The sequence below is a fragment of the Brachyhypopomus gauderio genome, chromosome 7, assembly GCF_052324685.1.
Source record: "Brachyhypopomus gauderio isolate BG-103 chromosome 7, BGAUD_0.2, whole genome shotgun sequence".
Lineage (NCBI taxonomy): Eukaryota > Metazoa > Chordata > Actinopteri > Gymnotiformes > Hypopomidae > Brachyhypopomus > Brachyhypopomus gauderio.
The window spans coordinates 23047535-23066353 of record NC_135217.1 but is presented as its reverse complement, the minus strand read 5'-3'; the positions used below and the strand labels follow the sequence as shown (position 1 = coordinate 23066353).

Below are 18819 nucleotides of genomic sequence, written 5' to 3'. Positions count from 1 at the left end.
GTTCAGTGAAAATAGCAGTTAATATAAGTTTTTATTTATTTATTTATTTATTTTCCTTCTTAATCCGAGAATACCGACACAGTGTGTGATTGTATTCCCAGTGACAAACTGCACAATGTGGAGAATGCTGATGTAATCGTGTGTATGGGGTGCACGTTTGACTAAGAGTGCAGAGACCACGGTAACGTGGTATTTTGAAGCACATTTCAAAGTGTGATTGTCATTTCAACCGTTCTGATGAAATAATCAATCAATCAAATTTTATTTATATAGCGCTTTTTACAACAGTTGTTGCCACAAAGCACCTTTACAAGTGCCCAGTGAGCAAGCCAAGGGCGACAGTGGCAAGGAAAAACTTCGTAGTTTTTTTTGCATGAGGAAGAAACCTTGAGAGGAACCAAGACTCGGGGGGGGGGACCCATCCTCCTCTGACTGACACCGGTCACCATGATGACAACAACAACAATTTGGACAGAAAGAAATAAAGGAAGGAAAAGATATAATGATGTCCATCTTGGTGTAGGCATATCCGGTTAGGCAGTAGGTGGCCGGCCCAGGATGGATCGCTTGTCTCTCCTCATCTCATTATTCCTTGAGCAGGAGGGCATCCATGTGGAGAAAATAAAACAGGGAAAATTAGCTCTGTATGAGGACATATACACAACAGATGAAATTAAACACATTTCTGGAGTGTGGCAGCAACTCCGGCACTAAGTTAAATTATTACAGCCTAGCTAAAAAAGGCAGAACCAGAAGGTAACATAGGCTTGGCGGCATTCTGAGACAATGGCATCCGTCCACTGCACTGTCAACAAACTTGAGTGACCACGAGCAATGACAGGATGACCGCACCAGCGCCCCAGTCTACCATAAAACCCTTCGTCTATGAATCCCTGGATCTGTACCTTTATCTAGGGGGGGGGATATGAATTATCAAACATTAAACTAAATAAGTGGGTTTTCAACCTAGACTTAAAGATTGTGACTGTCAGAGTCCCGGACGCATTTTGGAAGGTTGTTCCAAAGCTGGGGGGCCTTACATGAAAAGGCTCTTACCCCTAGCTGCTGTTACCTTATTAATTTTTGGAACTAATAAAAGACCAGCACCCTGTGATCTTAGTGGACGTGGGGGTTCATAATAGGAAATAAGTTCCTGGAGGTATTCAGGAGCAAGCCCGTGCAGTGCTTTATAAGTTAATAAAAGAATTTTCAAATCAATACGGAATTTAACTGGGAGCCAATGCAGGGCTGATTGGACTGGTCTGATATGCTGAAATTTTCTAGTTCTGGTCAGAACTCTGGCTGCGGCATTTTGAACTATTTGAAATTTAGATTCCTATTTGAACATCCTGTCAGGTGTAATGGGGTAGTCTGCGAGATTAAGCATTAGATGTGGAGTTTTCTGTCTTGAGGCCTTATGGCCTAGGAGGAGAACTTCTGTTTTGACCTCATTAAGTTGGAATGTCCATTCATCTTTCCCTTTCCCTTTTTCATATGGATGCTTTGAGTGGAAAAGTAATATTTATCGCTTGAAAATAAGTCCCGTTCGTGGGCGTTAAACGGTATGCCCCTAAAAAACGGCTGTTTCTTAATTAACCGGTAATTAGCTGCGCAGGTACTGGGTAAGCGGTGATGGACAGCTCATCAATCACAGGAGTAGCCTACAAAGCCTTTCTCTTGGCGCACTATATACGCATTCGCCCCGCACCTTCCCGGTCCAGTTACACCTGAGTCCGTTCGCGTCGCTACGGTCCTAGGTGTGTATGAGACCCGAAACGTTGGTAGTGCTCCGGTCCAGTTATTCGTCCTGTATTTCATATACTCGTCGTAGTTGTATGCGCGTGCGTTCATCTTTGTAAAACGGCGGCAAAACTTCAACTCTGGAGATGAAGGCTGTATTGACGTCAGGAGATTGAACGGGCAATTCCGCTTTCCGTGTTGCCATATTGTAGGAAGCTCCGTATTACAAAGACGAGTTTTTAGTTATAAAAAGTGTAGTCTAACTAATTCATGTTACTGAATTAAATAATACGTTTTATTATCGATAACGGTGATGGTCTGTCAACTCGTTTACCTGCTTGTTTCTGCTACTCGGTGATGTCCTAGACGGTTAAGGTTCTGCAAGATAAAACCATCCGGACCTGCGCAAACGTGACTCTACGCGACCAAGGTAAATAACAGGTGTAAATACGTAAGACATTCACAGCGTACGAGTTTAAACTGTGCCACAGCCTACTGGATGCTGTTTTCTACATCAACAAGGGCACGGGTTTGGTTTTTAGGGCATGAGATGAAATTTGAGATATACCTAGTTGGGTGTGTAAAGTTCAAGAAGAGGAAGCAGAAAAGATGAATCTGGCAACCTCGTTTCCTGCTTGTAACAGGCTACAGAGCAGGATAATCGCCTGGTTGGACATGCGTGCGCTAAGAGTGAATATTGGAGGGATTTTGACGCTTCCATCAGTATTTCTACTCCATCCTATGCATATTTAGTTGTAGAGGTACAGGCATGGTGCCTCACGCCTCTCACCTCGGATTGGAAGTATGCTGACATATCGTGTAGGCTCAGCATATTACAAAGACCCGAATGTTCTGGGCTGGATATGGACCTAGGCGACCGTGTGTTAGTCGTGCAGGTTCTGAATGAAATTACATCACACGCACCACACAGGTAGGCAAAGCATTAAACACACGATTGCGATGTTTGTTTCAGCAACATCCTTTTAAAGAATTCTAATTGGGCCATCCGGATACCGAACTTCATAAAACTGCAGTATTTCAAATGTGTCACATAGTTTACAAATTTTCAGATCAACGTGGGGAGAGTTCTGAAGGCTTAAAGTACGTTAATCCGTAAACTTGTGAATGTATCGCCTATTCTAAACATAAGATCGCAGCGTACTTAAGTTTACACAACTAGATACATAACCAGGTATATCTGGCGTTTTTATTTGTATTGTATACATCTTCCCTGGTGGACCATTTCGGAGAAAGTAATCACCCTCCTTGTTTGTAGACCATTCTGGGATGTTGGATCGGTTCATATGAAGTTGTCTCTTCCTCTGGATGCCATCGACCATTAGGAGATGGTGTTGAAAGGGAAATTCAGTTTTTGGCTAATCGTCGTTCACCTGGGCGCTTTAACTTCCTGTCAATAAAGTTACTTGAGCAGGATTCAACCGAAACTGAGTTTAGCCTGATCGTGTGCTGGGTCAGGATGGTGTGGTTTTGTATTGAACCGTGAGCTCGGAAGAAGACGTTTCTGCTCGAAGAACACACCTTTTCTTAAACTGCGTAGTTTTTAAAAACCCTTTCACACCACAACAAGCAAAAACCGGGCTGTAAGGTGAAATTGGTGGGATGGTAAACTAAAGATGCATGACACGAAGAAGCTAAACAAACTAAACAACGTCAAAACGCTACAACTAATCTATTTAGATGGCTTTGATGTATCTGAATGTACAGCATTATTAACGAAATAAAGTCTGGGTAGAGGCTCTGCGCATTTTAGACGACATCTCTATATTCCTCTCCAATTTGGCGGACTTATTTAGCTTTTGCGTCTTCCCAAAGGGAGAAATACATGCAATATTAGTTTAAGGTTAAGCCCTGCTAAGGTGAGATCAAACTTTTTTTCAAAGTTTTTTTCTAAAGATCACGGGCCTGTCTTGTAACCCCCCTCATGCTTAGGGTAAAAACACAACCTCTCCACAAGGAGGCGCTGTTACTGCTGCGATAGCTTTGGGTGCTTGGTGGCAGTGCTGCTCTAGCCCATCGTCCAATGTAGATCCAGACGGTTTTGATTTTGAATAAAAATGAAAAAAACGGAACCGGAGCCTGCAACGGCCTGAACGTGGTCACTGTATGGACCTACAGTGAAACAGGTGTATGTGTCCTTGTTCATGTAACACAGTCAAGTTCTCTGCTGACTGCTGGGCTGTTGTCACATGAAACCTCAACTGCATAATTTAGAACCGAATGAAAATGCTTCCGACCACAACTTGAACCACTGAATTAAGTTATAACACAATTAAAGTGTGTAGAATTTCGGGTTGTGGAGCGTAAACATCCTGCCAGCCTTGATTTATTTTTGCCCTCTTGTACAACTCCAGGTGAATGTTGTTCTGACCTGGTGTTTACTGGAAGAGCCAACATCCACCATGGTGAAGACGGCCAGTAAGGCGCCGGACGATGTTCTGTGCTGCTGTGAGTATGTGGACCGGCGTGGTGGGCGGCGCCATGTGGCGGCGTGTTGCTGTGACTGTGAGGATCTGGACGAGGCCTGTGACAGGTGAGGAAGGACCGGCAGCTCACAACAGAGGCTGAGGGTCAGAGGAGCGAGTGTAGTGTCCGACTGTTCTGAATTTCTGGGAATTGTGGGGACCAGCGCAGTGATTGGCTCCTGTGTTTTACAATGTCCTCTTTACCTTTCACAGGTGGTTAAAGCGAGAAGCCCAGAGACCAGATACTCTACCTCGATTGGTGGACACGGTGACCGATCGCTTGCGGGTTCCCTGGATTGCAGGGGCTAAACAAGTTGATGTGACTTTGATCCCTCCTCTTATCCTGCTACCAGTCCTGCTGCATATAGCTGCACTGCACTACCTGCTGGGTATTGTAGTTCTAATCGCTTTACCTGGCTTGGTGCTGTGGTATTACTACTTCACCCACCGTAAGAAAGGCAGCACTCTCTTCTTCCTCAGTCTGGCACTTTTCTCCCTCTTCTACATGTACTACGTCTTCCTCACCGAGGTCGTCTCGCGCGGAGATGTCAGTTATTTACAGCTGGGAGTTGTAACCACGGGTATGGCCCTTACTCTCGTTGCCCTGGTGCACACCAAGAGGGGGCCGGGCTACGTCAGGCCCCACCCTTCTAACACTCACAGCACGGTGACTTACTTCAGCTCTCGGCCAGACGTGGACGCCGCGTACCAAAAAGGCACTTGGAACCAGGTGGTGATCTCCAGTCGCGCGACTCTGTTGGAGCAGAGCGGCGGAGCCAGGATGGAGACGGACAGTATGCCGCTGTTGAGCTCCAGGGGTGCGAACTGGTGCCCAAACTGCAAGACGGTGCGTCCCCCGAGAGCAGGACACTGCCGCATTTGTAGGGCCTGTGTCCTGCGCCTGGACCACCACTGTGTCTGGTGAGTGCCGTTCCAGGACCATGGGCTTCCTACAGGGTCATTAATTATGAGGTCAGGAGAGAGAGAAAGGACTGAATGGCTTAGAGTTCCTTGTATGCCACGTTTTTATTCATTTCCTCCAGCTTGCTTTATTTGCTGACTGGAGCGAATCAGCAGTTTGTTCACGAAGGATGTAATGTGTCATCGGTAGGGTTAGGGTTGTATGCTTTCCATAGAAAATTAAGTACAGAGGTAGATTCTGCTCCTGGGGTAAATGCCAGAATCTTGTGCTGGTTTGCCATTTTATGCCTTACAGTTTTGTGTACAAAAGTGATGAACATATCACAGAATGCTTGCAAAAGCTTTAAGTCCCTGCTTAACACTGAATGCTTAGTCATGAATACTTATGCCTGTGATGTAAACATTTTGAGTTAAAAACTGCACCCTTATACACTGCCATCAGCGCTTAATCGTGCGGAAAATTGGCTAATTGGTGCCTCTTCATAGCAGTTGAAGCATCAGCAATGGCCTAATGCTCAGCGTATCAGCAATTTCTCGCCTCTGACTTTATGGACCCGTTCTCTGTATGCACTCAGGATTAATAGCTGTGTGGGACAGGGCAATCATCGCAGCTTCCTGCTGACGCTCCTCCTCTTCCTGTTGACGTCGCTGTACGGGATCGGTCTGGTGCTGCATCGCGTGTGTCCAGGACAGGCCCTGGTCACTGCCCTGCTCTACTGCCCTGATGTCTACAGCCAGTACAGGTCTGCTGACGCACAACCCCTCCATCTTAGCTACACACATGCTCCCACAGCCAAATATGGAGTTGGAAGCAAGGATGATGTGGTGTATATTGCAGCTGATCTGGAATCAGATTTAGCATCACTGCATCGTCTTGCTGGCTGTTGTTCAGTGCGTAGGACAGGAGATGGATCGGTCTCGTGATCTTCAGCAGAAGCATCTTGTCTCCCCTCAGCTCGGCGCTGTGTTTCACGTGTGCCTGGTACAGCAGCGTCATCACTGGAGGTCTGCTCCACCTTCTGCTCCTTCAGGCCATCAACGTCAGCTACAACGTGACGGAGCGCGAGGCTCGCATCGCTCTGAGGGACAAAACCGCCCGCACTCTCCTCTACGGGCTCGTGGTCGACACCGGCATCTACTCCCGCGGATTCTGGGCAAACTGGACCGAGTTCCTAACCATGGGCAACACACTTCAGAGCCCTGCGGTGAAGCGGACGGATCTAGTGTAGGGTCAGCCGTCTGTCCTGCAGCTAGTGCACAGAGCCTTAAAGATATGGGATGTACTGCAGGGTAGTGTAAAGGCTTTTATTTTGAAGGATTACTTGCTGCTTAATTACCATCCCATGATCTATTATTCCCAGGTTTTATTACTTTTATAATTATGGTCAGTCTAGACTGGGGTCAATGGTATTGTCAATTAATAGTGGAAGAAATGTGGTAACTACCTTTTTGTCCACTAGATGGCATTATTATTCTATATTTCTCTTTTATATCCAAATAACTCCGCACTGGCAATACAAGTACATGGTGCGGATCTGGGTGGAAGTTTGCCCAGGTTTGTCTAATATTTCACATCATTGTGAATCATAAGCCATATAATAAATGCCATGAACACACAATGTAACCTAAACATCAGAACCTCTTTTTACAGAGCTGCCCTGTTTTATTTGTTACTCCTCTCTCTCTCTTTCCTGCCATAGTTGAACAGTGTTTTTTCAACATGGCTTTCACGTCGTTTTAAAATCCAGTTTGATTTAGTGCCTTGCTGTGACATGAGAAATGGAGCCAGAACAATGGGTCCAGAACCCCAGTCCACGGTTCCAACTCTGTCGGCGCCACGCTGCGTGTTCTGCAGGGGGCCAGCAGGTGTTGTGTGAGGAACGTTGTGTGATTGTTTTTATGGTCTTCAAATGGGGATGAATCTTTGTAGTTTTACTAGCTGTTTGATAAAATGCAATGTTTAGGAAATCAGGTCATGATTAGCATAAATGTGACTCGAAGGGGTTTCGGGCCTCATGAACAAGACGTTTACAAAGAGAGACTTCATACAAGAGCACAGAGTGTGACTGCTGCAACCATGGTGTGTTTTCTTAATTAGAAGGGTTTATTCTGTTCTGTGTATTGTGTGGCAGAATGCACCAGTGACCAAAATGCTCAATCTGATTGTAACGCTGAAGATTAAATAAAAGGCAGAAGTGTTTTAAACAGTAAAGCCCAAATGCCTGTCTGACTGTTTCACCTAAATGTCATTTGCGTGCTTTTGCAGTGGGGTTCATATTTAAATTCTGTCATGGGAGTCTTTTGTAGGTTGGGGAACCTGGAGGTTGTGTGTGTGTGTGTGTGTGTTTAAAAAAAAAAAAAAAAAAAAAAAAGGCTGGTTAAGAGTGCTGTGTAGAGTTCCTCATGCTCTCCATAGGTGAGGAGCAGAAGTCTGGTAGGATCTCTGCCACTGTGTGTCGGAGACGTTGTCTGCGTGCCTCCCGCTCTCTCTCCTCCTGCAGGACCGCCGGCAGGAGCCTCCAGCCCCTGAAACACCTGCGCTGCAGTCGTCTGTGAGATGTACACACACACACAGCCCTGAGTCAGCATCGCAGGGACCGACGCCAGCACCGCCGGGTTGTTGCGGGGCTGATTATACGCCCTGCTGTGTTCTGCAACTTTTTCTTAACACAAAGAAGGAAGTGGCCTGGTGTACCGTTTCCGACACACTCCCCACAGCAAAGATGCTGACGTTAGTCGCTGATGGTAGTGATCCTATCTCACCTGATGTGGTTTGTAATAACCGTGACCCTAGCTCACCCGGTGCTGCGCTCCGTAGCCAATAGTCACGGTGACCCTGCTTACCTAGCGCTGTGCTCTGTAGCCTTCTGGGTGTGTTCCTGGGCTACGATCCTCTGGTGGGTGGTGTGGTCCAGCAGGGCGGTGAAAGCCTTCCTCTGAACGTTGGCGTGGAAGAAGCTCTCTGCCTGCTCTCCCAGGAGAGTTTGTATGTGCTTCATCTGCAATGACACGGCGCCATCGGTCAGCAGGACATCAGACGAGATCAGTCACGGCAGAAACCGCTTAGCTCCAAACTCCACGTGCTTTCTCCAGGAAGTTAACTTTTTTTTTTTTTGGCCAGAGTAGAATAATCAGCTTTTTACATTAAAAAAAATTTATTTTTACCCTTTTCCAGGCCCAGACTGCTCTCCGGAGCAGAAAGTGTTCGTACAACTCGTTTGCCCGGGCCTCTCTGTCGGCCGAGGTCTCGTCTGCTAGCCGAAGCCAGGAGAGGAGGCAGCGTCTCTGGAGGTCCCGTTTGTAATGGTCCACGGCTTTCTACAGGAGGCAAAGGCGAAGAACGTGCATTACCATCACAATTTAGGTCTCTCTCCCCTGTGGGGTGTTGTGGGTAAATCGCTGCCCAGCAGGTTCAAATCCCAGCTGTGCCCGCTGCTGTCAGTGACGGAGGAGGCCGGAGAAGCGTGTTCTCAGCACAGGTGTGCTGGTGACCGCTCCGAAGCACAAGGAATCCTGCGAAGCGGAAATGCGGGACGTTGGACTTCACACGCAGCAGAGCGAGAAGGTTCAGACTGCACCAGTGGCTCCTAAGGAACCTGCACGACTGCGCAGACTGCGCACACACCAGCAGGAGGGCAGACGCAGCATCTCTGCAGACGAGGCTTTTGCTTAATCTGTCCTGAACTGGAAATGCGTCTCTGCCAGGTGCACATCGATTATATATAAATAAAAAAAAAAGAGCATTGCTCATCAGTGGGCTGGCTGTGTGTGAATACCTTACGGCCCCGTGTTTCAGTTCAACTGGAGTGACACAGAACTTGCTAATATCCCGACACAATGCAGGTATAGTGTATATGCACGCACGGCGGAGTACGCGGACCTGTGTTTGGGTCCGTTTGTCCTCCAACAGACGTTTCCATGGTGCCAGGCCTCTGTGCAGTAGCAGAGATCTGTGATGGTGCTCCACTGCCTGCTGCAGGAACCGTCGATTCTTCTCCACCTGCTGCTGTTTCTCCAGCTCTCGCTGAAAACACACCACGTTTTCACAGAATGCAGTTCAACTTTTTTTAAGATTTATTTTTTATGATGACCCAGTGAGAACATGGGAGATTGGGCATGAAATTGTACAGTTGACAGGTGTTCTTTGTTTGAAAATACAAGCTCTTCTCTGCTTTGTTGGGTTGTAATCTATGAAGGACAACCTAGATTGGTGCCAGCACAAACCGGACCGGGCCGGACCACTGATGCTCTGCAGCACTTTCAGAATGCTGACCCAGTGATGGAGTGTGTGCTGTTTGAAATGGCTTCTGATTGGCTGATCTGTCTGCACTGTCATGTCTATGGTAGTGGAGGCTCACTATCCTTCTGGACAGAACCCGGGCCAGCACATTAACAATGGGGAAGCTACTCATCTTCTCTGGAAGTGAGGAACCTGGCAGGAGTCTATTCAAGGAAGATAATAAGGTGGTGTTTTTAGCTATAATAAGGCAATCATTTTATATAGAAGGTGGTGTTTTTAGCTATAGGAAACCAATGTTCTTAACTGTGGTATGGAGGTGGTTTTAACTGACAGCAGTGTTTTAGTTATGATAATATGTTTAACTAAGGTTAAAGCAGTGTTTTTAATTTTGATAACGTATGGTGTTTAGCTATCTACAATGTGAGGAGCAAATGAACAAAGGGATTAATGTGCATGTGAGTTCAAGAACACAGTATAAACAATCTATGCACTCTACACGTCCCTGTTGTAAAATACTTGAAAGGAGTGTGAAATATAATAGATTATTGAAAATGACAAAAATAATCTGAAAGCTAAGATCTTAATATCCTACTTGCACATATTTTGGAGGGTTGAGCAAACTCCAGAACTTAGTTAACACGCACCTCCTTCTGCTGTTGCCTCTCCTCCTTCCTCCTTTCTGCTGCTGATCGTTTCTCCTCTTCCTCCTGTCTCCGTCGCTCCTCTTCGGCAGCCTTCATCTGAGCCTGAGGGGGAAACATTGACGGGGTTTGGTTAGTCCACCATGACAGCCTCTCCTCTCTCCTCCACAGGCCCCACTCTCACAGAGCTCACCAGCCTCTCCTCTCTCCTCCACAGGCCCCACTCTCACAGAGCTCACCAGCCTCTCCTCTTCTCTCCTCCTCTTCATCTCCTCAACCTCCCGCCTTCGCTCTGCTCTCCGCCGCGCTCGCTCCTCCATGGCTGAGGGAGTGAGAGATTGAGAATGAGAGTGAGAGATTGAGAATGAGAGAGAGAGAGTGAGAGATTGAGAATGAGAGAGAGAATGAGAACCTTAACCCTGCAGTACCAAGAGTTGAGCAAAGAAAACAGTCCCCTCACTCAGCTGGTCCTGACACACAGTTCAGCACTAACACACTCTAACACTACAATAACCGTACACATACCCATTGTTACGCCCAGGACCAGAGTGCACTGACAACAAAACCAATCAGAACCTCCCAAATCACAAAACAACTCAAACTAAACTATTTAAACTTATCGACAATCAAAAACAGAGTAAAATTAAATGTTATTTGGCCCTAAAATGACAGTACAACGTGGCAGGATACCTAAGCATGCTGATCCAAAACTGAGGTCCACACTGACGAAGTACAGACTCCGTGCCCACCACCTGGCCATAAACGGGCAGACACAGTGTTGGCTTCTCAACAGTGGCCAACAGTGCCAGGACAACAAGATGGAGACAGAGCTGCACTTCCTAACAATGTATAAAATATAACCACATTAGATCTAGTTTCTATAGAAAACTTTGTAAGATATTCCCTGAATTTCAAAATCTCCCAGATGAAGTGAAGCTGCTGTATGTTCTTGGTGAACATGGAGAGATCAGCACGCTAGCAGGGCTGTATGTTTACTCCTGGTGAGAATGACAGATACCAGCTACAAAGCAGTCATTATAGCTATTGTTATTATATATATATATATATATATATATATATATATATATATATATATATATATATATATATTAGTGCTGTCAATTCCAGGTGTTGCGATTAAAAGTCCTCACCAGGATTTTGCTCAGGCTTCCTGGATTGTGTTGATTCCACTAATTTTACCTGGATTGGTAATTAGAAAATCTAGCAAGCTTTAGCAAAATCCTGGTGAGGACTTTTAATATATATATAATATATATAAAAAATGTGTGTGTGTAAGTTTGTATGTATTACATTATTAGAAATGCATTTTGTAATCACGCAGGTTATCTCTGATACTGAAATCTGTTTGATGATCTGAAAACTGTTGTTTATCGTTACTGTTGTTATTGTCATTAATTACACTGTTGTTGTTGTTGCTCTAATCTTTACCACTACTATTATTACTGTTGTTATGGTTACTATCAATACTTTTATTACCACTATTATTATAATAACTATAATTATAAATATCAGTTCTGGAAGCAGTGGTGGATAATTATTATGGATACTATTAATACTTTTACCACTATTATTATCATAACTATTATTATAAATGTCAGTTATGGAAGCAGTAGTGGACAATGTAATTGTAATGACAATATAGCCATTATTTTACTTTATTATTATTCTACTTTACTATGTTATTTTATTATATTTTACCATTGTATGCATCCTATGCTTTGGCAATACAAATGTACATATTTGTCATGCCAATAAAGCACCATTGAATTGAATTGAAAATTGAGAATGAGGGAGAATGAGAGAGAGAGAGAGAATGAGAATGAGAGAATGAGAATGAGAAAGAATGAGAATGATTGAGAGAGAGAATGAGAATGAGACAGAATGAGAATGAAAGGGAGAGAATGAGAGAGTGGGTTGCTCTGGGTAAAATGTGTTTTCCTTCCCAGTAGCTCTTAACATTTGACCAGTATGGACAAAGAGGAGTGAGAGTTTGAGGCCTTATTCCTGCCCCAAACCCCTAAATCTGCCGCATCCAGTTAAATGTCTGAACTGCAAATATACTAATAAAATATATTAAACCAGCATCAGCCAGTATTTATACTGCAAGTCAGTCTGACCTTAAAGTACATTTTCATTGTCAAAATTCTCATTGTATCTTCTTTTTTTTTGAGTGAACCTGAAAAATTCTTCATGGCATGTTCGCTCTAGCTTGTTCAGATTGATGAGATGATGCTTGTGGATCACAATTTTTCAAACCGTGACACAGATTTTCAGTCAGACTGAGATCTGGGCTTTGACGGGGCCACTATATTACCATCTCCTCTTCACTGTTCAGCCAAGCCTGTGTTGCTTTGGAATTATGCTTGGGATTATGATTCAAACTCTAGTTTTTTTTTACTCTGAAGCAGGTTGTCTTGCACTATATCTGTGTAATTTTGTCTTTTTCTAGCCACCCTCCCCATGTAACCCAGCTGTATGCAGAATTGTTATTTCTGACTGGTGCACATTCACTCCAGCCTCTGCCTCCAAACCCCATCATTAGGGCTGTTGGCATTCCTGAGTTCTATGGGGTTGTCTGGTATGGGTGGGGCCTGGGGGGGGGGGGGGGGGTCTTGTATGGGCGGGGCCCTCTGGTATGGGCGGGGCCTGGGTGGGAGGGCCGGTCCGTTATGGGCGGGAGCTTCCACTTCTTCCAAATGGTTTAGTGCTCACTGGGATTTTTTGCCTTTTCCATATTGTGCATATCTGTAACCTTGTTGAATGCAATTTGGTCTTCATTGTCATAGCTTTTCTTTAGATTTACAGCCTGACAAATGGTTCTTTAATTAGTGGGGTATTTTATCCAGGAAAGGTGGACTTTTTTTAATGATCAACAGGCAGACATCAATCGTGTCTTCATTAGGGCAAGACCAAAGTGAAACGAGGTGGAATACTTCTGCAAACTTTTTGTCCTAAAGTTTTCTTACATTAAACCACTTTCACTTCAGTTTAAACTTAAGTTTGTCTTTTAACATGACATCATATCATATCAAAGTGTTTTATTCCATCTGTGATTCCATCCACTTATATCTGATCATTGACTTTAATTTAGCATTCAAGACGATCAGCCACTTTTTTTTTTACTTTGTTACAGCAAAGAGACACATCATACACATGTGCACACTCGAACATCATCCATCCTCTCTCTCTCTCTCTCTCTCTCTCTCTCACACACACACACACACACTCACCGAGAGACCTCTGCTCAGATATATTGTAAATGTCACACACAAACAATGTGGGGGCAGTCTGTCTGTTCTCTTCTTCCTAAAGGTGAGCGCAGGTCAGTGGTGTTGTAACGAGTGTTGATAACGGAGTTTATCCACTTTTGACCTAGAAAACAGTTGCGTACATAACAGAGCTCGTAGGGTGTGTTCACGCATGCATGAGCAACCTCGCCGTGCCGTGCCCACCTCCTCCAACCGTGCCATAGACCTGCAGCATATCACGCCTTATGTTTATAACGAAGTTTGTGATTATGTTTTTTTAATGTGCTGTTCGCTTAGCTTGAGTTCACCCCGGTATTTTCAAACGCGCATGTGCGTGAGGTGAAAACACCGCCAAGCTTCAGTCAGGACAAGATAATTTCAATAAACAAATTGTGTCAAGTTTGCTCTCAAAATGGCAAGGAAAAAATGCACAGCAAAACAAAAACATGAAGATGAAAAATACCGGGGTGAACTCAAGCTAAGCGAACAGCACATTAAAAAGCAAACACAAACTTCGATATAAACATAAGGCGAGATGTGCTTCAGGACTTTGGCCCGGTTGGAGGAGGTGGGCCACGGCACGGCGAGGTTGCTCATGTATACGTGCACACACACACTACGAGCTCTGTTATGTACGCAACTGTTGTTGTCTAGGTATAAAAATGGATAAACTCCGTTATCAACACTCACAACGCTTGTAAACAAACCGCGCAGCACGAAGATGTAGCAGTGTGTCGCCCTCAGACTTGACGAGGTAACCGGGCCATGACACACACCGTTAGTGCAGGTGAGAGCGGACCGGCTGGGGAGGCGCATGAAACCAGGCAAAGAGCCGCAGGTTGGCCACTCCTGCCCTACATACACATGCAGGACATAACGGTAGCCACTGTATTCACAATGCAGTGCTACATAGCACAGACTCATATTCAGACTACACACGTCTACCTGTTGTACTTATGCATGTTCACACCAGCATTTGTATTGCCACATTTGCACACATTGTATGTCTGTCCACACATGTACGTACACCAACAGCATTCGTTATACTTTACATCATGTATACATAGTACATATAACGGCAAAGTTGAGTTTGATTGAATTTTAAGCGGCCCAAGTCCCTGTGCCAAGCACCGTATGTGTTACAGTATGTGTCAGTATTATGGATTGAGTTTTCTATGTATATACCGAGGAGTGAAAAGAGAGTGTGGGTGGAATGAGGCCTCTGGATAAGTGAGGAGAGTTAAGGCATTTATGCCTTCTGAGCAGAGATAAGGCTGTTAAGCTGGGAGTCTTCACACCCTGGAGCCCTCGTCTGCGGCCCTGCACGCCTGGCCTGGTCCTCGCCTCTGTCCTCCTCCCACATGCACTAAATTCAGCCCGGGAGATTCTGGCTGCATGGACCCGGCAGCAGTAGAGGAGCACAAGACTCGCACATATCCTGTCAGTTCTTAGGCACGGCCGCTTAAACAAACTCGGGCTTGGTTTCTATATATACGTGTGTGTGTGTGTGTGTGTGTGTGTGTGTGTGTGTGTGTGTGTGTGTGTGTGAAACTGACCTCGCACTGCAGGGTGAAGGGCAACTGGATGAATTACTACCGTTTTGGTTCTCTCGTCCCTTGAGGCTCCGGTCAACCTAGGAGAGTGAAACATTCAAGCGTCTGACCTCATCTTTCTCTCTTTCTCTCGATTCTCTCGAAAAGCAGTGATGCGTGAGACATAATGAAGGCACGAGAGAGAATCTACAGAGACTTTTTCTTTTCATGGAATGTCTTCGCTGTAGTCTTGATGTCGAGCTTGATTTGCTTTTAATCTGAAGCCAGGAACGTTAGAAAGACAAATGAGCTGCACGTTAAAGTACCTTGTGTTACCATCCATGCCCTCCGGCTCGGCCTGTGTGACGCTCGGAGATGCTGCGTGTCTGACGTCCACCGGCCCAGACGCTGCTGCGGTCTGTGCAGTTCTCTCAGCCTCCTGTCTGAGCTCCAGAACATTCTGTTTCTCCTGCAGGTGTGAGATCAGGTCCTGCTGCTCTCTGAGAAGACGCCGTTGCTCGGCTATAGTCTGCTGCTGGACCGCGTGGCGGTGCTCAAAGCGGCCGCCTCGCACCTCTGCACTCCGACAGCGGGGGGCGCTAGTCAGGTACCGCCCATGACAGGCCTGTTGGAGCTCTGCTGGTGAGAGAGCAGCGTGACGACAAGTCACCTGCCAAGCCTGAGTGGGAGGGGCAGCTTTCCTGTCAGTCAATGTGGATATGGGGTGGGCGGAGCTGGCTCTCTGTACTGCTACCTGAAACAGGAACACCTTGTAATTGGACCAAAATTATAAATTTGTAGTGATGATCATCTTTATTTAAAAAACTGGGGAATGGAATTTACGTAAAATGTACTAAACCATTTCATAAATACTTAATATATATCATGTGAATATGTACGTGTGTAGAACAATTTTAACAATCACCGTCTCAGTGATCTCATCTGGCTGGTTACAGGCATTATGCAGGGCTGTGATTGGTGGCCTGGTGCAGCTCTCTGCTGACAGTCTCCCAGAGGTTGCCGCACTGATCAGGTCAGCCATTTTGCGTTTGGTCTCCTCCTGTTGGCTGAGAAGCTCTCGCCGCTCCTTTTCAATTTGGCACCACAGACGCCAGTCATTCAAGCACCGCCTCATGAGGCGTCTCTGGTCACCCTCCACTGCTACCTGGCAGCGCCTATGGGGAAGAGACCCACTGCTATTGGCCTGCCTGGTGGAAACTGTTCTGGCTTGCAATAAGTGGATGCATTACTGAACAGCGATTCACAGACTGAACATAACAATAGTACCATCAGGCTTCCATTTTTGTTGCAATGGTTAAAATCCTTTTGATGTAATAAAAATATAAAGTACATTTATATTTTTAACCTTAATGGATATGTACTATAGTAATGTGATATTGACATATACGAATACCTATACAACGATTATGTTGTTAGCTTGTACTGCTCATTGTGTGTACATGTATATATGCATGTACAGGTGTGCAGACGTCTGCGTGTGTGCGTCTGCATGTGTGGTCGGCTGCGTGTCTGTCTGCTCCTGCCTGTTCTCCATTCTCAGCTCCTCCTCTGTCCTCTCGGCCTCTCTCTCCTCTCTCTTCACCCACACTAGTGCCCTCCATCCACGCCACGCCCTCAGCTGTCTCCTCCAATCACAGAGCGCTGCTGCCTTGCCAAGACACACCCTCTTCTCCAGCACCACAGAGTACCAGCCTGAGAAGTGCTTCTGCATGCACTGGAATGCACACACACACACACACACACACACACACACACACACACACACACACACACACACACACACACCACCAGCCATACTGCAGTGATATTATGATAACACTCATTTCTAACAAGTAGATTCAACTTTGTCCTTGTACAATTGTCCAATCACAGGACAGAATGCAGTAGCAGCATTGTCCACAGAACAGAGTGTAATAAATATGAAGAATATAAATATATCTATGGACACATTACTTCTACTACACTGAAAGCCTGTTCACGCTCCCAACCTGCAGACGAAGTATGTGGACCCTTTCCTCCACCTGCTGCTGCCTGCAGGACAGCTGCTTCTGCGTGTCACAGTCTGGCTGTGGCGCTACAGGCTTCTGGCTGCCACGCAGGGCCTCCAGCCTCTGCCTCTCCCTGTTTAACAGACATGCAAGCAAAACGTTGCCTCCTGCTGCCACCACACCGTTGCCCGTTTATGCCGTTGTTTGGAGGTCCATACATCTTTCGTGCAAGCTCCTCCGTGCGTCTCCTCTCCTGCATCTCTCTGCGGAGGCGCATCACCTCCTGCTGCAGCAGCTCCTCCTGCTGGCGGGCCTCCTGCTGCTTCCTCCTCTGCTCCGCCCGCTCCAGACGCCACGCCTCCTCCCTGGCCTCCCTGCGCACCTCCTCGACCCTGCGCTGCCTCTCTCGCTCCACCTCCCTCCTCGCGCGGTTCTCCTTCACCTGCCTGTGACGCAGCTCCATGGTGACGCCAGGGTCCCTGCCTCTCTGCTTCTTCTCCGTTTCCGCGTCCAGACCGAGGTCCTCCGCTGTCCCAGAGTCCAACACTTCTGCCTTCATTAAGTCCTGGAGGAAGTTGTGGACCTCAAAACTCTCATCTTCTTGTGCAAGCTGAGAATACATATCTGAAGACGGTAAAGCAAGCAAGACAGAGTGGAAGAAATGAAATCAGTAATACGGAAAATTAAAATATGATAAAGACAAATATTTCTTTTGTTGTATAATACAAATCGCACCGTCAAAGTTTTTGTAATTCAGGTGTGCAGGCTGCTTTAATTCCATCAACTCTGGAGTCTCCATCTTATTGGAGCCAATCAGCTCTTGCCCCTCCTCATCCATTTCAAGCTCAAGGCGCAACTTCCTGTTCATCCAGTCACTAAGAATAGCCTGAGCTGTGGGACACAAAACACACATGAATCTATCCCCAAAACATGTCATCATTATAACAGATGTTCTGAAGTGAGTGTTTTGTGTAGAGGAGCTCGGGATGGGGCTGGTTGGCCATACCTTCACAGTACGCGTCATCGTGGTCCTGTAACTGTTCCATGTTTTGCAGTGCTACAGCATGGCTTGGTCGAACAATGTGAGCTTTCTGTGGTGAAAACACTTCAGATATGGCAAACTCAGAAGCCATCTCGACCCTCTGAGAAGAATCAAAATGATCAGACTTTAACTTCCGCATTCTTTATATCATACTCTGAATCAGTCGTATTGCTCACACTAACCTTCATCCATTGGTTTATATCACCATTAGTCAGTTGCACCTGCAGAAGGATGAAATCAGTGCTACATTTTTAAACAGATCACAAAACAAGAGACTCATGTAATGGATGAATTAGGGATGGTTTTGCTCTTATATGTAATATCTCTGGCTCACCACACATATAAGTAAACTCAAAGAGTCTATTATGATACCTTTTTTTGGATTCATACATACAGCGACATTTTTGGCTTTCAGCGATTAGTGAGTAAAATTGAAGAATCACCACCAAATTAAATTTCAGCAACACTTTACCTGACAAGATCTCAATACTGCTGACATCAGCCTAAGTAGGTAGCTAAATATCAACGAGGGATACTTTTCTTACCTTACTATTTGATGGGATTCTACGTCTTGTAAATCTTTTCCAGCGAAAAATGTCTGGTCTATCTGCGGGATGTGCCATTTTAAAATAAAGTTGGGTTTAAACGATGTAGGTCAGTTCATTTGAAGAACTGAGTAACTATAACTAAAAATGATCTAGACAGGCTAGCTAATACACACCGAAACCGCATAATAAGCTAAACATTCTTAACCGATTTTAGTAGCTAGATAAATATTTGGGAAAACGATTGCACATAATAAGTTTTTCAAACAAACGTTACTCCCGAATGAAAGTAGCCCCAAAACCTCTTGCAAGACACAACACAACAAACATCAGGATGACGAGTTTATTGGCCGGGTGGATTATGGGAACTGTAGTTATAACACCAAACTTGGATTTC

General features: G+C 45.5%; 2 protein-coding genes across 3 annotated transcripts; one reads left to right on the top strand and one right to left on the bottom strand.

Annotated features, from left to right (window-relative positions):
• The first annotated feature begins 1629 nt into the window (after positions 1-1629).
• Positions 1630-7356, top strand: zdhhc23b (zDHHC palmitoyltransferase 23b). Of its 2 annotated transcripts, XM_077012681.1 has the most exons (6): positions 1630-1757; positions 2107-2170; positions 4113-4291; positions 4437-5144; positions 5720-5887; positions 6100-7356. In XM_077012681.1, the coding sequence occupies exons 3-6, from the start codon at positions 4161-4163 to the stop codon at positions 6371-6373; spliced, it is 1281 nt and encodes a 426-aa protein (XP_076868796.1). In that variant the 5' UTR covers positions 1630-1757; positions 2107-2170; positions 4113-4160; the 3' UTR covers positions 6374-7356. The 2 variants fall into 2 exon arrangements, with proteins under 2 accessions (XP_076868796.1, XP_076868797.1); XM_077012682.1 differs by lacking the exons at positions 1630-1757; positions 2107-2170 and adding an exon at positions 2384-2671.
• On the bottom strand, positions 6870-18744 carry ccdc191 (coiled-coil domain containing 191). The gene is made up of 16 exons (XM_077012679.1): positions 18423-18744; positions 18060-18098; positions 17842-17977; positions 17571-17726; positions 17054-17459; positions 16836-16968; positions 16371-16561; positions 15752-16001; positions 15153-15580; positions 14851-14927; positions 10265-10347; positions 10029-10130; positions 9025-9168; positions 8310-8462; positions 7989-8143; positions 6870-7694 (listed from the first exon to the last, which is right to left on the bottom strand). Exons 1-16 carry the CDS (start codon positions 18498-18500, stop codon positions 7523-7525), a joined length of 2703 nt encoding a protein of 900 aa, XP_076868794.1. The 5' UTR covers positions 18501-18744; the 3' UTR covers positions 6870-7522.
• Positions 18745-18819: the final 75 nt, after the last annotated feature.

Bases quoted from the DNA above. Each gene is read 5' to 3' on its own strand.
- ccdc191 (XM_077012679.1), bottom strand. From the start codon at position 18,500: ATGGCACATCCCGCAGATAGACCAGACATTTTTCGCTGGAAAAGATTT. The intron at 17,460-17,570 runs GTGCGATTTGTA...TACCGTCTTCAG, and splicing joins GAATTACAAAAACTTTGACG to ATATGTATTCTCAGCTTGCA. The intron at 10,131-10,264 runs GTGAGCTCTGTG...TTTCCCCCTCAG, and splicing joins GGAGAGAAGAGGAGAGGCTG to GCTCAGATGAAGGCTGCCGA.
- zdhhc23b (XM_077012681.1), top strand. From the start codon at position 4,161: ATGGTGAAGACGGCCAGTAAGGCGCCGGACGATGTTCTGTGCTGCTGT. The intron at 5,145-5,719 runs GTGAGTGCCGTT...GTATGCACTCAG, and splicing joins CTGGACCACCACTGTGTCTG to GATTAATAGCTGTGTGGGAC. The intron at 5,888-6,099 runs GTCTGCTGACGC...GTCTCCCCTCAG, and splicing joins GATGTCTACAGCCAGTACAG to CTCGGCGCTGTGTTTCACGT.